The sequence below is a fragment of the Camelina sativa genome, chromosome 17, assembly GCF_030686135.1.
Source record: "Camelina sativa cultivar CO46 ecotype springtype chromosome 17, ASM3068613v1".
Taxonomy (NCBI): domain Eukaryota; kingdom Viridiplantae; phylum Streptophyta; class Magnoliopsida; order Brassicales; family Brassicaceae; genus Camelina; species Camelina sativa.
The window spans coordinates 28,761,634-28,781,073 of NC_141896.1; the positions used below are offsets into that span (position 1 = coordinate 28,761,634).

At 37.1% G+C, this 19,440-nt stretch overlaps 1 protein-coding gene and 1 long non-coding RNA gene across 2 annotated transcripts; both read right to left on the bottom strand.

Moving 5' to 3' along the window:
- Window positions 1-1,349: 1,349 nt before the first annotated feature.
- On the bottom strand, window positions 1,350-11,056 carry LOC104757840 (EIN3-binding F-box protein 2-like). The gene is made up of 3 exons (XM_087493880.1): window positions 10,629-11,056; window positions 9,852-10,052; window positions 1,350-3,341 (listed from the first exon to the last, which is right to left on the bottom strand). Exons 1-3 carry the CDS (start codon window positions 10,648-10,650, stop codon window positions 3,334-3,336), a joined length of 231 nt encoding a protein of 76 aa, XP_087350006.1. The 5' UTR covers window positions 10,651-11,056; the 3' UTR covers window positions 1,350-3,333.
- Window positions 11,057-12,813: 1,757 nt separating this feature from the next.
- LOC147924443 (uncharacterized) lies at window positions 12,814-16,132 on the bottom strand. The gene is made up of 3 exons (XR_015585848.1): window positions 15,890-16,132; window positions 15,525-15,590; window positions 12,814-13,433 (listed from the first exon to the last, which is right to left on the bottom strand). It is a non-coding gene; the product is annotated as an uncharacterized LOC147924443 (long non-coding RNA).
- Between the last annotated feature and the right edge of the window lie 3,308 nt (window positions 16,133-19,440).

Here is a 19,440-nt window from a genome sequence, read left to right on the forward strand (position 1 = left end):
CAAAAACAATTGTTGAATCTACTTGCCATTCAAGGCCTACACCAAAATAGTTTTTAACCCATTGAGATTTGGAGTACTTTCTGCAGTTACTAAGCATGCAGATCAATAAAAGCTTTTATTTTATTTTTATTATTACGAAAAAATAGGTTTTACTTTGTACTCTCAACAACAAAAACTAAAAACCACAAGGTTTGGGGGAGGTCATTAATTCCTCTTAACTACAAGCAGGCGCTTGCGGCCGTCAAAATATCTATTTATTAACAGGCATCTTTTTTTTAGAAGTTTTCTTAGTCTGTTGGTAAAAGTGGTTGGTTTGTAATGCTTTGTTCTAGAGTTTGAACCCAGCACCTCCAATTATTCAACAATTCTTTTTATTTTATTTAGGTAGTTATAAAAGTTATGTCTATTTGGGCTTGCGGCCCATAAATGTTCGATGCCGGTTCTGTCTCTGTAGTTAACATATTTCCTCAACTATACTATCATGTGCGCAAATTATTTTTTCAACTTTACAATAACTATACAAATTGCAGTCTTCAAACCAAATATCATTGGATCCCCTGATTTAGAAATCGCTAGGCGTTAGTCGGACAGTCGGAGAGAGCTTAACGCCTAATTAATGGGAAAATCAGAGATTAAACATAAATTAATCGGGGACTAGTTTTAAGGTTATTTTATTAAAGTAAAACTATATCGTGCTAAATATATGTATAACTCTATTAATGTTGAAAGAAAAAACATCAAACAAAATAGATTTATATTGTCTATAAAATTATGGTAAACACATAAATACATAATTTTAAAATAATTTTTTATGATTTTTATTAAAAGTGTGTACAGTAGTTATTGTAAAACATTACAAATTCTTAAACGGTATACAAAAAATTAAGCGGGAAGTTGTAACACCCGCAAACCATTTTTTTGGTATTTTGGTGAGGGTGTCGATCGACACCACAGGAGGTGTCGATCGACAATGGTTGTGGTCGGTTCGATTTTAATCGTCCGGTTTGCGTGGTTGGTTTAGGAAACCCTAAAATCGAGTTTTAAAAGGGGAACTCGACCTTTCTCTTCCCTTTTGGCCGTTTTTGACAAAGAAATAGAGAGAAGAAGGAGATTTTCGATTTTAGGAGAGATTTGTGAGTTTTCTTAGCTGTTCTTGTGAGATTTGGAGCTAGGAAGTATCTAGAGGCTTGCTAGGAGGGTTGGATTCGTTGCTCTTGGTCTGAATCTTCCTGCAAAGAGGTGAGTGCATGACTGAAACAACCCGACCCCTTTTTTTTCCTTTTTAATAATTAAATACAAGATATAATTAAGTATCCCATACTACTGAATTAAACAAACCAACCCACACACAGTAACCAACCAATAATAAACCAACATCCAATTACATGCACAACGGAAACATATCAATAATACAAAACCAATACAATAACACTTCTATCCATTCTATCCAGCAACCTAACATAACACTAACCAAGGTTCCAACAACATAACCAACAAATCTAATAACACACAAACGAGACCCTAGATCATCCTCCTCCTCATTGCCATGATTCCACGTCACAAACCTGCACACCACAAACAACAATTGAGATGCGTAAGTATTATCACAAATACTTAGTGAGGCCGTCCTCCCATCTATTGGGTTATACACACAAGCATATGAGACCCTCAAATTTAAGCAAAACAAACAACACACAACAATACATCAAACCAGGAAAACAAGTCTCGACTGAGACCAGTGTCGACCGATGCCTCACGGTGTCGATCGATGCTACAAACAATGGTGCCGACCGATGCTAAACAGTGTCGACCGTTCCCTTCAAAATGGTGTCGACCGATGCTTCCTGGTGTCGATCGATGCCTCTTCTGCAGACACGATCGGCGCAAATCCGAACATCGAACTCTCCTTCTCAATCATCTCGAATCTGTCTCAAACTCACCCAATGACCTCGGAAATCACTAGGAATCACAAAAGCAACGAACCCAAGCAACAAAACAACACAAACAACAAAGAATACACCAAAACAAGAGAGATCTCATGCTTAGATCAACCATGGTCAAGCACTCACCTCAAGAACAGGAAGATTGGATTTAGAAACGTGGAAAACAGCACCTCCAGAAGCTCCCCCTTCGTTTCCAGCAACAACTAACCCTCCTACAGCCTCAGATCTCTCCAAAATCTCCAAGAACAAGCCCAGAAAAACTCAAGAACGTTTTCTCTCTGTCTCTCTCTTTTTCCCACTAAGCGGCGACCAAAAAGAACTCCCCAAAACCCTCAAACTCGTCCTTAGACGCTTATAACACGATTTAGGGATTTAATTGACCCAAACCGAACCAATTCGGCAATTAATCAAACCGGCCGAACCCAGAAATTAGTGGTGTCGATCGATGCCACTAGGGTGTCGATCGACACTCCTCCCAAAATCACAAAATCTGGTTCGCGGATGTTACAATTCTCCCCCACCAATATGGATTCGTCCTCGAATCCCGCAAAACCGTCCAACTGTCAAGGACCTCCGTGCCACCGTCAACACGGCCCGCACGTCCCCGACCGGACTAAATACCGTCAGCCAAGGTTTCTCGTGCACTGTCGCAACAGCCCGCACACCTCCGACTGAACCACGAGGTCTCCCTCTAGTCAATATACTCACATCAAAGACACTATTTGCTCACAACTCAGTGCTTCCCCCGTCCGTGGTCGCAACCAACGAATCATGCCGGCTCGCTATCAGGCCAACCGCCTTAAGCTACGGCATCCAGGAAGTCACTCACACACACACTCCCCCCGCTCTCAGGTCGCAACCTTCGAGTCATACCGGCTCACTGCCAGGCCACAGCCTACAGCTACGGTATCCCGGAAGTCTCACACGCCCACTCCCCCCGCTCTCGGGTCACAACCCTCGAGACATACCGGCTCACTGCCGAGCCACGGCTCACAGCTACGGTATCCAGGGAGTCTCACACGCCCACTCCCCCCGCTCTCGGGTCGCAACCCTCGAGACATACCGGCTCACTGCCGAGCCAAAATGAAACAACCCGACCCCTTTTTTTTTCCTTTTTAATAATTAAATACAAGATATAATTAAGTATCCCATACTACTTAATTAAACAAACCAACCCACACACAGTAACCAACCAATAATAAACCAACATCCAATTACATGCACAGCGGAAACATATCAATAATACAAAACCAATACAATAACACTTCTATCCATTCTATCCATCAACCTAACATAACACTAACCAAGGTTCCAACAACATAACCAACAAATCCAATAACACACAAACGAGACCCTAGATCATCCTCCTCCTCATTGCCATGATTCCACGTCACAAACCTGCACACCACAAACAACAATTGAGATGCGTAAGTATTATCACAAATACTTAGTGAGGTCGTCCTCCCATCTACTGGGTTATACACACAAGCATATGAGACCCTCAAATTTAAGCAAAACAAACAACACACAACAATACATCAAACCAGGAAAACAAGTCTCGACTGAGACCAGTGTCGACCGATGCCTCACGGTGTCGATCGATGCTACAAACAATGGTGCCGACCGATGCTAAACAGTGTCGACCGATCCCCTTCCAAATGGTGTCGACCGATGCTTCCTGGTGTCGATCGATGCCTCTTCTGCAGACACGATCTGCGCGAATCCGAACATCGAACTCTCCTTCCCAATCATCTCGAATCCGTCTCAAACTCACCCAATGACCTCGGAAATCACTAGGAATCACAAAAGCAACGAACCCAAGCAACAAAACAACACAAACAACAAAGAATACACCCAAACAAGAGAGATCTCATGCTTAGATCAACCATGGTCAAGCACTCACCTCAAGAACAGGAAGATTGGATTGAGAAACGTGGAAAACAACACCTCCAGAAGCTCCCCCTTCGTTTCCAGCAACAACTAACCCTCCTACAGCCTCAGATCTCTCCAAAATCTCCAAGAACAAGCCCAGAAAAACTCAAGAACGTTTTCTCTCTGTCTCTCTCTTTTTCCCACTAAGCGGCAACCAAAAAGAACTCCCCAAAACCCTCAAACTCGTCCTTAGACGCTTATAACACGATTTAGGGATTTAATTGACCCAAACCGAACCAATTCGGCAATTAATCAAACCGGCCGAACCCAGAAATTAGTGGTGTCGATCGATGCCACTAGGGTGTCGATCGACACTCCTCCCAAAATCACAAAATCTGGTTCGCGGATGTTACAATGACCATGGCTTATCTAAGCTAAGATCTCTAGTTTTTATGTGATTTGGTGCTTATGTGATTGTTTCTTTGAGTTCTCTATGGTATTTCGTCGCTGCTTTGGCTGGGTTTGGCTTCTGGGAATGCATGGAGCGGATTGGAGAAGATTGGAGGCAAAATTTGGAGTTTTTGATCGAAGAAAATCGCTGCTCGGCATCGGTGTCGGTCGACACCAGTTGGGGTGTCGGTCGACACCAACGCGAGGACGGCTCGAGACTTTGGCGAGTGTCGATCGATGCCATGTGGAGGTGTCGGTCGACACAAACTAGGGTTTTCAGGAGTGTCGGGCAGGGTGTCGATCGAGACCAGTATGGTGTCGGTCGACACCAGATTGTCAGTGTCGGTCGACACCCTTCTTTTAGCTACGACGGATGTTGCATGCTTTGTATATTGCCTGGTTTGTTTTATTGATTGTTGATTGTGGCATGTAGGGATCTTATTGCTTGTGTGTATAGCCCAGTAGATGGGAGGATTGCCTCACTGAGTGTTTATCAAATACTCATGCATCTCAATTTGTATTTGGGGTGCAGGTAAAGGCAAAGTCTGATCGTGGAATCAAGGAAATGAAGAGGAGGATGTTCTAGGGACTCGATTGGATGTGGTCTGGCATTGCTAGGTTGCTAGAGTTGAGTCATTAGAAACATTGCTAGGTTGCTGGTTTCATGTTTCTTGTTGTTTGGTATTGGAATATTGCTTATGCTATGATATTGGATTGTTATTGGATTTATTATTGGATTATTATTGGATATTGGTTTTGTTATTCCGCTGTTGTTTGTGAATGTGGTTAGGTGGCTAGTGGATATGGGACCACTAGTTGTAGTTTATTATTTACTATATTATATTTATTATTTATTATTAAAAAAAAGGTTGGTCCTTTCAGTTTGGTATCAGAGCCCTTACGGTTCTAGGTTTGGGTTCACTAGGTTTCTATTGTGATGTTTGGGATTGCATGTCTTGATTGATTATGTGAGTTAGTCAATTGTGTGTGGCATGGAGTCCTAGAACATCCTCTTCGAGCCGACTGTGTGATTCCACGGTGAGTTTATGTTTCTGTGTTATAATAGAAATTGTTTGCTTAGTCTTCTGTTCATGGTAGTGCAGATGGCTAGAGGTGATGCTGTTGCTGGTCGTGGTCGTGGACGCAGACGTGGTCGTGGTAGGGGCAGAGTCCCAGAGGCTAGTGAGGTCGAGGACCATAGTGTGATAGTTGAGGATGTTGGTGAGTCGCAGGATGTTCCGGGGGATTCAGTGAGTGTGGCCGGAGGGGGCGGTGTTGATGCTCCAGTGGCTGATGATGCTAGGGCTCTAGGTGTGGGAGTTCCAGCAAGAGGAGTCCCTGGTACTGACTTTGCGGCTGTGCTAGCACAGGTGTTGGAGCGGTTACCACCAGTGGTACCAGCTCAGGCTCAGGTAGTGCCACCAGTGGTGGCGGAGGAGCAGCAGCCAGTGGCTGCAGATGTGGGAGTTCATGGACATTATTTGTCTATGCTCAAGAAGATGAGGGGTCTTTTCATTGAGAAGTTTTCGAATGGTACAGATCCTACTGTTGCGGATGCGTGGAGGACGAGTGTGGAACGTAACTTCCATACTCTGAGATGTCCTGAGGAGTTTTGGGTGGACATAGGGGTCTACCATTTGAGTGGTGATGCTGAGTTATGGTCGAGATCAGTGGCTGCTAGGAGAGTGCAGCGGGAGATGACTTGGGCTGACTTCGTCTTGGAGTTCAACCGCAAGTATTTTCCAAGAGAGGCATTGGACCGGTTGAGGTGTAGTTCCTTCAGTTATCTCAGGGGACACGGTCAGTGCGGGAGCTGGACTTGGAGTTCAGTCGACTTCTATGTTATGGGGGTCGGACTATGGAGTCTGAGGAGGCTCAGATATTCATCGTGGAGGGCTCTAGGTCTAGGATGCAGTGACAAACGAACCTCAAAACAAAAACAGAAAAATTGAGAGAATTGAAATGAACCCTAGTTCGTAACTTTAACCTTCTGTGTCAAAACTTTTGGAAACTAAATTTCGTAGAAAGAAACGAAACTAGTGACTCTCGTTGCTATTTGTTCTCTGGCAAGTAATAATAATAAGAAAAAGTATCCATAACTTCAGAGTTCAGACGGTTTAAAGGTATATTATATAGGAAAGGATAAGGAAATATTTGTTTGTCAAAAAAAAAAAAATAAAGGAAAAGGAAATATTTATTATAAAGTTATCTAGGTTATAACCTATAGAGATTTATTTGGATTTGGAGTGGTTTCTGCTGTTTACCCGTGCAGATCAAATAAAGGCTCTTTTAGTTTTTATTATGGAGAATATTTATTATACCACCTAATAAAAGAAAAAAATATTAAAATTTTTGATATTTTTTATTTTTAAAAAACTAATAACATATTATTACTGTATGATATATGTTGGTTAATTTGGGTTTATAAATAAGATTTATATTTTAAAATTATACAAAATTATATGTTGGTTTGGGATGACAAATGAAAATCAGAATTTAGATTTTACAATTAAAAAAATTATGATATGTAGGTTTGTATTAACAAATAAGAATTAAAATTTAGATTTTACAATTAAATGGAGTTATATTTTGGTTAGGTTATTTTTTTTTTTGTCATCTGATAGGAATCTTATTATATAAAGTTGAGTTTTCAAAGTTAGTCATTAACAGGATCATGACACGTATCAAGTTATCAATTTCAAATTTTGACATGTGTAAAAGTTAATATTTAATTAGAGGAATTTGCTTACAACAAAAATAAATAATTTATTTTAAAATACAGTATTAATAATGTAAAAGGATAATTAACAAATATTACAGAATTTATAAAATAATACAAAGTTTTATAAATAATTATAAGGAGATTATATATATATTATAAAATTCGAAATTCTAATATTATTTACTTATTTTTAATTTTAAGTTATTATTCTACAAAAAAATATAGAAAAGAGATTAAGGAAAATATACAGTTAATTATTAATTCAAAATTTTATAAATACTCACTTCTATATATAAACATAGATCGTCTCATATTTAAATAATTTAATCAAAAATACTGCTTTAAACTTTGTTTAATTGGAATTTTTTTTTAATGGAGAGATAATTTTTTTTATTTTTTTAAACCAAAATTTTCTCCAGTTGGGAATATGTAAGATTAATATGTTGACCAAAAAAAAGTTAATATATGCGTCTTTTTTTCCAAATACTGTATTGTAAAATTTATTGTAGTATTTTTAGATTATTTTATTTAATTTATATTTTCATCTTTGAATTATTTGAGATTCATATATTACCGTGCTATAATTTTCTATTTTTTCTTTAATTATGCCAAATTAATTTCTTCTAATTTCTCAACATTGATTGGTTGGTCATAAACCCTTTTTTTTTTTTTGCAAACATAATTGTTACCATTATTCATTCAATTCCAGAGGGAGATAACGAGTAGAAGCTCATCAAACTAATGAATGGATAAAATAGGCTAATCAAACACAAGCTTACAACAAACATAGATAAATAGATTGGAAAAACATAAATCGTTGTTGATAGATCCATAGGAGCTCAAAGACTGTAACACCTACGATTGCGGAAATGTTTAAAAGAATTGATTTGGCCACATATGTCACCAAAATGCACTTATTTTTTTGGTCAAGAGTCCTGAGAGAACTTCATGATGGGTGACCTTCCTAGAAGTGATTGTCGGAACTGTGAGAGTGAGGACAAAACACAGGTAAAGATCATTTGTTGATTTGTAGGATCGGTAAACAAGTTTTTAAAGTCTCTCGGACGTAATAAACCGCTCATCGAATATGGGTCGGTCCACGGGCCGGAAATAGATGTAAGGGCAACTTAGGAAGGTGGGCCCATGGAGTGAGAGTGGACATGGGCTCATTAAGCAAGGTGGCGGTTGAGGCGTTACAGAGACAGAGACTACATCATGATGTGTCTACGTATACATTGCGAAATTTAACATTAGTTACTATCAAAAGATTTTGTGACGTTAGAAAAAGGTTTTAAATTTCATTGGTTGTTGGAGCAAGCCATTTTGAGATAGCAAAAAGACGTGATCATGTTCTCTCCACACTGGTGGAGGGCAGATCTGAGGTTCTCTCTATGGTAGAGAAGGTTGGACACAAGGTTATCTCCCCAAAAGAGGAAGGTGGAGGAGGTTGGACGCAAAGTTCTCTCCATAATGCCACATATATTAAATTCCTTAAAAGCTAAGAAAGGATTAGGTGCTTCCGAGTTTCATCACTCTGTAAGTAGATGCTGCATTTTGTTGGGACATTTCATTCCCATGAAGCAAGTCTTACTTGAGTTGGAAGTATGTTTAGCTGGGTAATCCACATCATGAAAGAGTATCTTAGGGTTGCCTCCTTCAAACCAAATATCATTGGACCATGTCACTTTATATTCACGAGGCCTTAATGATTCTCAGGTTAAGCCTTCTTGAAAATGGTCAAAGCTTATGCCCTCAACAGTATATGTCTTTACCTTTGGACCTATATGGTAGAATAGTGGTTATAAAGAAAATGTGCATGTTTAGTTGCGAGTCGGAGGCTTGTAGAATCCATCCATTATAGTCACATGCATAAGTCACACCAGAGAATTTGGTGTCTAAGTTGCCCAGGATCAGTTTGGTCTAAGACCAAGAGTATCAAAAGAGGCCCAATGGTGACCATGAAGCAGAAGTCAACTACCTGACCATTTGTATGAGGTCTCAACAGAGCATACCCAATACTAATGGACCGCTTAAGCAAAAAAATATTTGTAAACTAGGGAACAACCGATGTAAAATAGGAGTTTATTGTTTTTAATACCCTCAGACTTAATATTTTAGTGTTTAAAGGCATTTCCAGCCCTACTCTATTTTAGAGTCAAAACTCTATTGTAGAGCAACATTTGCTCCAGATTGCTCTATATATAGAGCAACTCTGTTTTCACCTCTATTTTTTACACTAACTCATGTTCTATTATAGAGTTACTCTATTTTAGAATAAAAAATAGAGATATACATTGGAGATGGTCTAAGGACATACCCATAAGTGAAAATGAGAAGAGGGGATCACACAAGTTAAATAGTATTTATTTTTAATAAAAATTTTGTTTTTTTTTTTTTTGACGATAATTTTGTTTTTCTATTAAATTTTATTTAGTATTTTGAGTTAAACCATTATGATGTGGACATGTGGTAGATCAAAGATGTTTTAGAGTATCTCCATCAAGGAATGCAATGAAAGTATCTTAAAACAAATTTTATTCTTAATTTTGAAAAAAGTGAAATTAAGAACTTCTTAAGAAACTTTAATATTTCATAGGTCCATTGAAGGTTGTTAAATTTGAGGTTCTTAAAAATATTTTTGTGTGTAATTGTAAATTATTATGGTATTTTGTTTAAATTTATAACACATTTATACTTTTAAAAACTTAAAAATATTGCATTCAATAAATGACAAGTACAAACAAAAAGAGTTGAGTGTAGTATACAAGCAGATACAAGAACTCAGACAAAACACAAACTCGTAAACAGAAAGAGAACTATATTCATCGAGGGATATATAGACATAAGAACAAAAAGAGAATAACCTGTTTGAGAGAATTGGGCAAAGAGTGACTTGAGCTTTGCTACTACGCTCACCAGAAGGCCTTGAAGGCCTTGAAGCACAAGATCAGTAACTGCGGCTCCGTAGTGACCAAGAACAGCAAGAGACATACCAGTTACGTTCAGCATCTGAACTTTCACTTTCGTCAAGTACGAACCAGCTTGGGCCAAAAGGAAGGCAACACCTTGATAACAAAGACATGTCCACAAAACGCATGAAACTCACATAACATAGAGAAAGCAATCAGACCATGCCATAACACAAGTAACAACAAAAACAGAGAGACAACCATTGATCACAGACCATAACACATAAACACAAACATTGATAACTGATCACCGACCATAACCATCAATCTCATAAACATTAGAACAAAACAAAAACACTGATAATTGATCACAGACCATAATGCAAACCCATAACAGCTTTGAAAGAACATAACACAAACTTGATCATTGATAACAGAAGATAACACAAACTGATTCAAGCTTTAGAAGAACATAAATACAAACATTGATCAAAAACAGAAACACAGTATCTCTATTTCAATATCTCTACCATCTGTTGCAAGTTTTCCAATTAATCTCACAAAAAAAAACAGAGAAAAAAATGGATCAATATCAATCAAACTAATTTTACTAATATCAATTCCCAAATCATAAAACCCAAAATTTGCTAAACATCAAATCCTAATTCAAAAGACATCAATATAACCCTAAATTAACACGATCTACACTTCGAACTTCAGAGAGATGCGTACCATGGGAACAAAATTGGAGCATCCTTGAACCAAACACAGAGATTTGGTTAACTTCCCGATTTGGGGAACCAGAAAACGTCGATGGTCACCGGCGTCGCTGGAATGATGATAGCGACAGATCCAAAACTCATTTCTGACTCATATTTTCTCTCAATTCGACGGATCGAACCTTCAGCATAGATTTCACGTTTTTGAGAATTGGAGAAACGAGGAAGAGAGAGGGGGAAAAAAATAGCTGTTTTTTTTCTTTTGTTAATTAGTCTAACCAATCATAAACCGACACATACACGATTCTTAACAATCCTAGAGTCACTTAGCTTAGGGCATGTTTATAGGGGATAAGGTAAGGGTGTTCTTAGAGGAGAAATATTGTAAAAATATTGTAAGATCAGCTCTTAAGAACTTTTGTTAAGAAGTTAGTTATTGGGAGAACAGGTATAAGATCTTAAGATTTAATAATATAATATTCTTATAGAAATTTAAAAATGTTTAATAAATACAAAGATTAATGTTTAATAAATAATTTAAGAATGTTTAAAACTATTTAATAATATAATGTTTATTAATATTCTTCTTAAACATATTACAATTATAAAAATTTATAAAATAACATTTTAATTGCAAACTTATAAAACTTTTATTAAAACTAAAAAAAATAAACATATTACTTAATTATTTAAAGAAGACAAATATTTTATTTAATTAATACAAAAGACCAAATTTATTCCAAATATTCTCAATCAAATCCTCCTTTAATTTGCGATGTGCTTGTTTATCACGAATTAATGTATGGCCATCACCTAAACCTTCAAGATTTGAAGACATAGTTACTGAAAAGGTAAGATCCGGAGTAGTTCCAGTTCCATCTTCTTGTTGGAATTCTTGTTCGTCATAGAGTGTGTATGAATCTCGTTCATCTTCGACAATCATATTATGCAGCATAAGACATGCTCTCATTATATATGCAATTTTACCCTTTGACCATAAAAGAGTTGGATTTTTAATCATGGCGAATCTAGATTGCAAGACTCCAAATGCACGCTCAACATCTTTTCGTGCACCTTCTTGTTTTTGTGCAAATAAACAATGTTTCGGATGTTGTGGTTGTGGGATGGATTTAACAAATGTCGCCCACTCCGGGTAAATACCATCCATCAGATAGTAAGCCAAATTATACTCATTTTTGTTGACATAGTACGTAACTTTGGGAGCTCGACCGTAAATAATGTCATTAAATACTGGTGACTGATCAAGGACATTTAAATCGTTACAAGTACCTGGAGCTCCAAAAAATGTGTGCCATATCCAGAGATCTTGTGAAGCTACTGCCTCCAAAACAATTGTTGGCTTATCGGTGCCTCTTGAATACATTCCTTTCCAAGCGGTTGGGCAATTTTTCCACTGCCAGTGCATACAGTCAATGCTTCCAACCATCCCGGGAAAACCCCTCTGTTCTCCATAAAATAGTAGCCTTTGAAGATCCTCTGGTGTTGGTCGGCGTAGGTATTCAGTGCCAAACAAGTCAACTATCCCGACGACAAAATGTTCCAAACATTTACGAGCAGTACAAGCAGCAAGACGTATGTATTCGTCAACCGAGTCCGTCGCAGTCCCATATGCTAATATTCGAATTGCTGCAGTACATTGTTGTAGGGGTGATAGACCATTCCGGAAGGTTGCATCCTTTTTTGGCTTAAAATATGGAACTTCTTCACTGAGACGATTCACAATACGCAATAACAACGGAATGTTCATTCGAAACCGTCGCCGGAAGTGGTGAGCATTGTAAGTGGGATTATCAGAAAAATAATCGTTCCACAAACGTTCATGCCCTTCTTCTCGTTTTCTATCAATATATTCACATGTTTCCTTTCCACCGGAATTTCCTCTTCAACAGCTTTAAATTGGTTACTAAATTGCTCTTGAAAGTATTGGTTTAAACTATCATTATTGGGATCATAATGATAGTGAAATTTGTTGGAAGAAGATGCCATAGCAATGAAGAAAAGAAAGAAATATTTGTTTTGGGTGAGAAGGAAATGATAGTTTTTTAAGAAAAGAAATATTTGTTTTGGGTGAGAAGGAAATTTGTGTTTGATGAAAGAAAGAAATATTTGAGTTTGGTGAGAGAAGGAAATGTTTGAGTTTTGTTTATAGAAACAAATGTTTGTTTTGTTGGGGAATGTTTGTTTTTGATCTTGTGAAACCTTGTGCTCTTCTCATATATATAGAGTGATCAAAGTATATAGAGTGATCAAAGGCAAATTCCAAACTAAACATCACGGGTTCACGACAGAGTACATCACGGGTTCACCAAACTAAACATATCAACCTAGCCTAAACAAAATTCCAAACAAAACATCATGGGTTCATAATTCGAAAAGAAACAACAACAACCAACATCACGGGTTGCAACACCAAAAGAAACAACCAAACATCTTTTCAAGACCATACGAAAGCAACGAAAACCCAATTATCCAACACAATAATTTACTTGAGCTGGTTCACTTTGTCCGTCAGCTGGATCACTCGGTCCTTGAGTTGGATCACTTGATCTTTGAGCTGTATCACAAGTACCTTGAGTTGGATCATTTGGTCGTTGAGCTGGATCACTTGGTCCTTGAGTTGGATCACTTCGTCCTTGAGTTGAGCATCACGGTTCGACAGACTAGGTAGTGGACCAGCTTCACGGTTCGATGGTTGCGGTTCATAGTAAGCGGTCTCAGCCTCATCATCTGTATCAGAACTATAGTTTAAGGGGCTGTTTATGCCCTCGTCATAGTCAGAGAACATGTCTTCCTCAACCTGAAACCAAAACATATACATTCGACATGAGATTAGAAACCAAAACAAACCAAAACATTCGACATTCATTAGAAACCGAAACATATATTTAAGTTTCTGAAAACACATAAACATATATAACCCGAGTTAAACATAAACATAAACATCAAATAAATATAAGCCGATTCATTAAAAACATCAAATAAAGCTAAACTTCAGAGAGTGTTTCCATAAACATAAACAAGCATAAACCCTAAAGCTAAAACAATTCAGCCATTAGCTTCTTCTTTAGAGCTTTTTCATCTTCATCTAGCGTTTCTTTCTTGGCAATGAGAGTGTCAAGAATGGACATCTTTTGAAGTTCTTTCATGCCCTCTAAGTCCTTCATTTTGATCTCCCACATTTGACAAAACTCTGTAGTTGGTGCAGCCTTCTCTTTACCTTTGTTCCTTGATTTTTTCATTGCCTTTATTGCAGCAGGCCTGCTCTCGAGCTCACCCACAACAGACCCTGAAGATGGTGCAACCTCATCCGCTTTTCTTTTCAAAGAGGTGGTTGTCTTTGGTGTGGGGTTCATAGGCTCTAAATTAATCCATTTCTGTTCATAGCGAAGCACATTCCAAGCATACTCCAAACCAAACTTCTTCTTGTACAGCTTCGTGTATAGTTGGTGAGCATTCTGCAGAATATCCACATCATTCATGCCACTAGCTTTCTCACCCTTTGCCTCTGCGTATGCTCCACAGAATTTACTGACTTCCCTACTGATTTTTTGCCATCATTGTCTACAATGATCAGGGAGCCTTGGTTCACCACCACCAAGGACATGATCACTTGTTGCATAATAATCACCAATGCGCCTCCAAAAGGACCCATATGGTTGATCATTCCCAACAATTCCATCCTTAGATGTGTTTAACCAGGCGCTTATTAGGACTAAGTCATCTTGTGCGTACCATATCCTTCTCTCCCTACGCTGTTCTGCTGTCTCTTCTGTTTGACTAAGAGGTTGACTCAGGTGTGAACTAGTTTGTGAACTAAAAGAAGGGATTTGAGAGGAACCAAGGTTTACATTTGGAGCAAAGCTATCGTATGGGAAGTTTAGAATACTAAAGTAGGATTGAGACTGACTATTAGGCATATTATTTGATTCCATAGAAAGCAGATTTAGAACGGAAGAAGGTGTGGAAGAGAGATTATTGGAAAGTCCTAATAGATTGGTAAGAAAGAAGGAAATGAGATTGGATAATATAGAGAAGTTAAGAAGATCATTTAATTCAAAGTTTTGTGTTGTTAGAGAATTTTAATTCATAGTAACCATTACCTACTTCAGTCAAATCAGAAGTAAATAAAGGACATTTAGTGTTTTAAATAATAGACCATCGCAATCACAACTAAACAACTAACATAGACCATCGCAATTTACAACTATAGTCTACACTATCACAACTAAACAACAAACATAGACCATCGCAATCACCATCACACTAACCAAGCAAACAACACTTTAAAGGCAACTACAATCACTTAAAATTTCTTAATAATCAGTTACTACACAACTAAAGTTCAGTTTCGTTACAATCACAACTAAAGTTCAGTTTTGTTTACGCGTAACCAATAAGGGGAGAGAAAGAGATATCGAGTACACCAGAAAAATAGAGAGAGAGACGTTATGTGGGTATTGTTGTAAATGTTTGGTCAGAGTATATATTTAGAGAGTGACGTTAGCCAAAGAAATGAGGAGAGGTGTGTGAGAACGAGAAAGAAAAGTGAACGAGAACGAGAAAGGGACTTTGGCCAAAGGAAATCATCCTATCAGTTACATAATCAACTACCTTAAATGGAATTTATGTGTAAGAGCATGAAAAGTGAACCAGTTTTTGAAGTTAACAAACCATTCAACTTAGACACAAACAAACATTTTTTTTAAACCATTTTTTGAAACCAGTTAACCTTTTACTTGCGAGTAAACAAACAAAAAATGGTTTAACCAATTTAAGGAACTCAGACACAAACAAACAAACGACCAAACCATTTTTTGAAGTTAACAAACAAACGATTCATAATAAGCTACAAACCATTACTCAGACACAAACAAACCATTTGAATTACCTTTCACTTGCGAGTAAGGAATGTTGTTGATGGTGGTCCGATTTATTTCGCCCTCCTTAACCTCACCTACGTGCCTCATAAACAAACCAAAAACAAGTGTTAAAACAGAGGAGACAGAGGAGACAGAGGACAAAAACGATTACAATTCACTCATACAAATCTATTAAAGGGTTTATTTTCAATAGAACACACGAAAGGCATAAAATCGTAAATCGAAACCCTAAATCGAAACCCTCAATCGAAACCCTCAATCGAAATTCTAAATCAAAACCCTAAATCGAAACCCTAAATCAAAACCCTAAATCGAAACCATAAATCGACACCTAATTCAGAGATGAGATTAGGTTTAAATCGCCGGAGCTTACCTTGTCTATAAAGCCGGAGGAGACAGAGGAGATAGAGGAGACAGAGAAGATGAGGAGGCGAAGAGATCGGTTGACTTGGTGAGACAAAAGAGACAGTGGAGACGACGAGATCGGTGGACACGAGGAGAAGAAGAGACGAAGAGATCGGTTGAATTGGTGTTTTAATGGCCGGAACACACCGGAATCGGAGAAGAAGAAATCTCTCGGCGTTTCACTTTTCGGGAGAGAAGAAAAAGAAAACCCGATTTCCAGAATGAAAAAAAATGAAAATGAAACGAAGTAAAAAAATTGATTTGGGAATAAAATTCTCGTCCAATCAGAGTGAGCCACATCTCCGAGGATCAGGCCCAAGAACTGATCCCAAATAAGATCAAAAGGCCTGATCTAAAGGCCACTATTCATTAAATCTGAGTTTTTAAAGCCTTAAGATCACACCATCAGTTATCCCGATAAACATGGCCTTAGGATCGATTGTTAAGTTTATTATGTATTTTGATTTAATTTTAATAGTTTTATTGTTAAAATATTTGGTAACATACTCTTAAGATTTCTCAATGGAGATATTCTAAGAGTGTCTAAAATTGTATCCACTGAGACACGGTCCTCATTCTCTCTCCTACTTTTTAATTTTGTTTTATCATTTTAATTTTCTGATTCTCTCTAAAATATGACCGATGTAAATGCTCTAAACCTTTATTTGTGGGACTTTAGGTCATGATGACTAACCCTTAATCTCAGATTTAGTAAAACATTTCAAATATAAGTTTCATGGATTTGATCCTTCAAGAGACCATAAGCTTATATCTTTATTTATTTTTTATTTTTGCTAGATAATTCTAACACTATCACTTTCTTAAAAGTTTATTTCATTTCATCTAAGTTTAAATGGGAAGTTTGTTTGGATTTCATATATACATAATAATGCATAATAATATGAACTAAATTTTTTCTTTGGTCAACAAACGGACTTTTGATAGCATGATAATTAATTTTGTACTTTAAAATTAAAATTCCACTGATTTAATGTTTATGCATACTTTTTCTAAAATGGAAAATAAATAAATTTAATAGTTGATTTATATATGCAATAAATATGTCATATATCACAAAAAATGGTCAGTAATAGAGTAAATACATTATTTAATTGGCTTAAATTTAAGAAAATAAATAAATAAATAAATAATAAATATGACATACAGAGGTGTCAAACTCTGAACAGTTCCCTTAAATTTATTATGTAATAGGAATTTTTTCTTTTACGGTTTTAATATTTCTATTTTAAATATAATATTTGAACATGATATATGCCCACAAAAAGAAAAAGAAAAACATTCATAAAGCCTTCTTTTGGAGGGAAGGGTATACTCAATTACATTCATAAAGCCATCTTTTTATTTTACTTTTTCGGGGCAATAATAAACGTTAACTAAATCATTCACCAATGAAAACAATGTACGGCTTATTCAATTTTGTGTAGTAATTAGCGTAGACGACTTTGACAAAGAAAAATTAGCACAGACGATAGTGCTAAGAAGCTTCGACTTAACAAGATATAACGAAAAAATATTTGACGCGTACGTAGTCAGCCATGTACGATGCCGTACAAAGCCACCAAAAGGGAAGTAAAAAATCAACATATATCGTAGTCATCACAGGTTATGTTCTCTAGCTGTAACTAAGATATATACATTTTTGGATTATTTAGTTCTGTTTTTATATTTCCCTTCTCAAATAAGTATATCTTATGAAGACCATTTAGATTGCGCTTAATTAACAAGATGAATTAAACTATTGGACTGTGGTCACTACGATATACGTTGATTTTTTACTTCCCTTTTAATATTGTGGTTTTCAGGTTTTCTGTACACTAATTAATGGACCGTGGTTAATGTAGTGAGTACCCAGAGAAGTTTGCTTCAAATTCGGGTTGATGCATGTATCCAGAACATAAAAGTGGGACAAATTTTTGTAAGTGTATGTGGGCAAGCTCAAGTTGAAGATGAAGTTCAGGAAGCTGTACAAAATATATCTGCACAAGCTTCTATCTCGGCACAGATATCTGATGTATGCTCAAGCCTCTGTCCTACAAAAGAGCATCAGAGGCTTGTTGATTTCGTATGTTTGTCTCGGTTTTGAAAATTTGTGAAGATATACTTAAGGCATGTTTTAGGATATTACTTGGAGGTAAAGCACGAAGAAAAAGGAAGCTTGAAGATATTTAGAAGATTTAGTGGGATTAGGAAATATTCGTTTAACAAAGAATAAAGTTAAATGGAATATTTTCTCTTGATTTTAGGAAAGTTGATAGCCTTGGGAGAGGCACGAAATCCCTTAAATATAGAGGGTCTATGACTTAGAAACTTATCTCTCTAGAACGTAACAAAGAGAGGAAAAACCTTGTAAGCCTTTTGGCATCTTTAGGAGAAAAGGGTGAGGGTTTTGTTTCTAAGTGAGAGTCCTGGGTGTAGATCATTTGTGTTGATCTTAGGGATCTCTTAGTGGTTGGAAATAGATTGGGAACAAGCTAAGAGAAGATCTTAGGGTTGTGTAAGTCCAATATTGAGCACTAACTGTAATTGTGTTTAAGAAGTATTTTCAACAAAGATTGAGGACGTAGACATTTGCTGAACCTTGTTAAAAATTGTGTGTCTCTTGTCTCTTCTACACTAACAAGTGGTATCAGAGCTGTGCAGAGTCTAACTCAACCAACGGGTGAAGATCTTTGGAAGAAGAACATGGAGGCACAATCAATGTTATTCATGGCAAACGACTTATTGATGTTCGATCCAAATCATTATGGGAGGTGGAAGGTGTTGATGATGCATAGAATTAAAGGAATTCATGTAGATGCATGGGCAGCAGTTGAATGTGGATGGGAGTCGCCGAAACAGGCGGTTGTAGATTCTGACGGGAATCAGGTGGCTGTTGAAAAAACCAAAACAGAGTGGTCAAAATATGACAAAGCATTGTCCACACTCAATTCACTGGCACTTTCAGCAATATTCAGTGGCGTTCGCAGGGATCAGTTCTCATTGGTTCAAGGTTGTACATCTGCTAAAGAGGCTTGGGATATTCTGCAAAATATTTTTGAAGGTACAACAAGTGTGAAACGCACAAGGTTAGATATTCTTGCTTCTGAGTTTGAGAACCTTAAGATGTATGAGTTTGAGAACATTACTGCTTTTAGTGGTAGAATATACGCTATTGCGAATGAAGCTAGAGCTCTTGGAAAGAATTACAAAAACAGAAAGTTGGTCAAGAAATTGTGGAGGGGTTTAGCTCATAGATATCATCCTGTGAAAATTGCGATGGATGTTGCTCTTGATATAGACAATATGTCGTTTGTGGAGGTAACCAGTAGATTGATGAGCTATGAGTTGTAGTACTTATCGTCTGATGTAGGTAATAACACACAAGGGATTGATGTTTGTTCAGTCTGTGATAGTGAAGAGAACACAGAGGCTCGTAAAACAGAAGAACTTGAGAGTCTTGTGGTGAACAAAGAACGCAAAAGTTTGAAGATTAGAGCCGAACAGAAAAGGAATAAGGTT

Bases quoted from the DNA above. Each gene is read 5' to 3' on its own strand.
- LOC104757840 (XM_087493880.1), bottom strand. From the start codon at position 10,650: ATGCTCCAATTTTGTTCCCATG. The intron at 10,053-10,628 runs GTACGCATCTCT...TTTGTTATCAAG, and splicing joins GCTCCAATTTTGTTCCCATG to GTGTTGCCTTCCTTTTGGCC.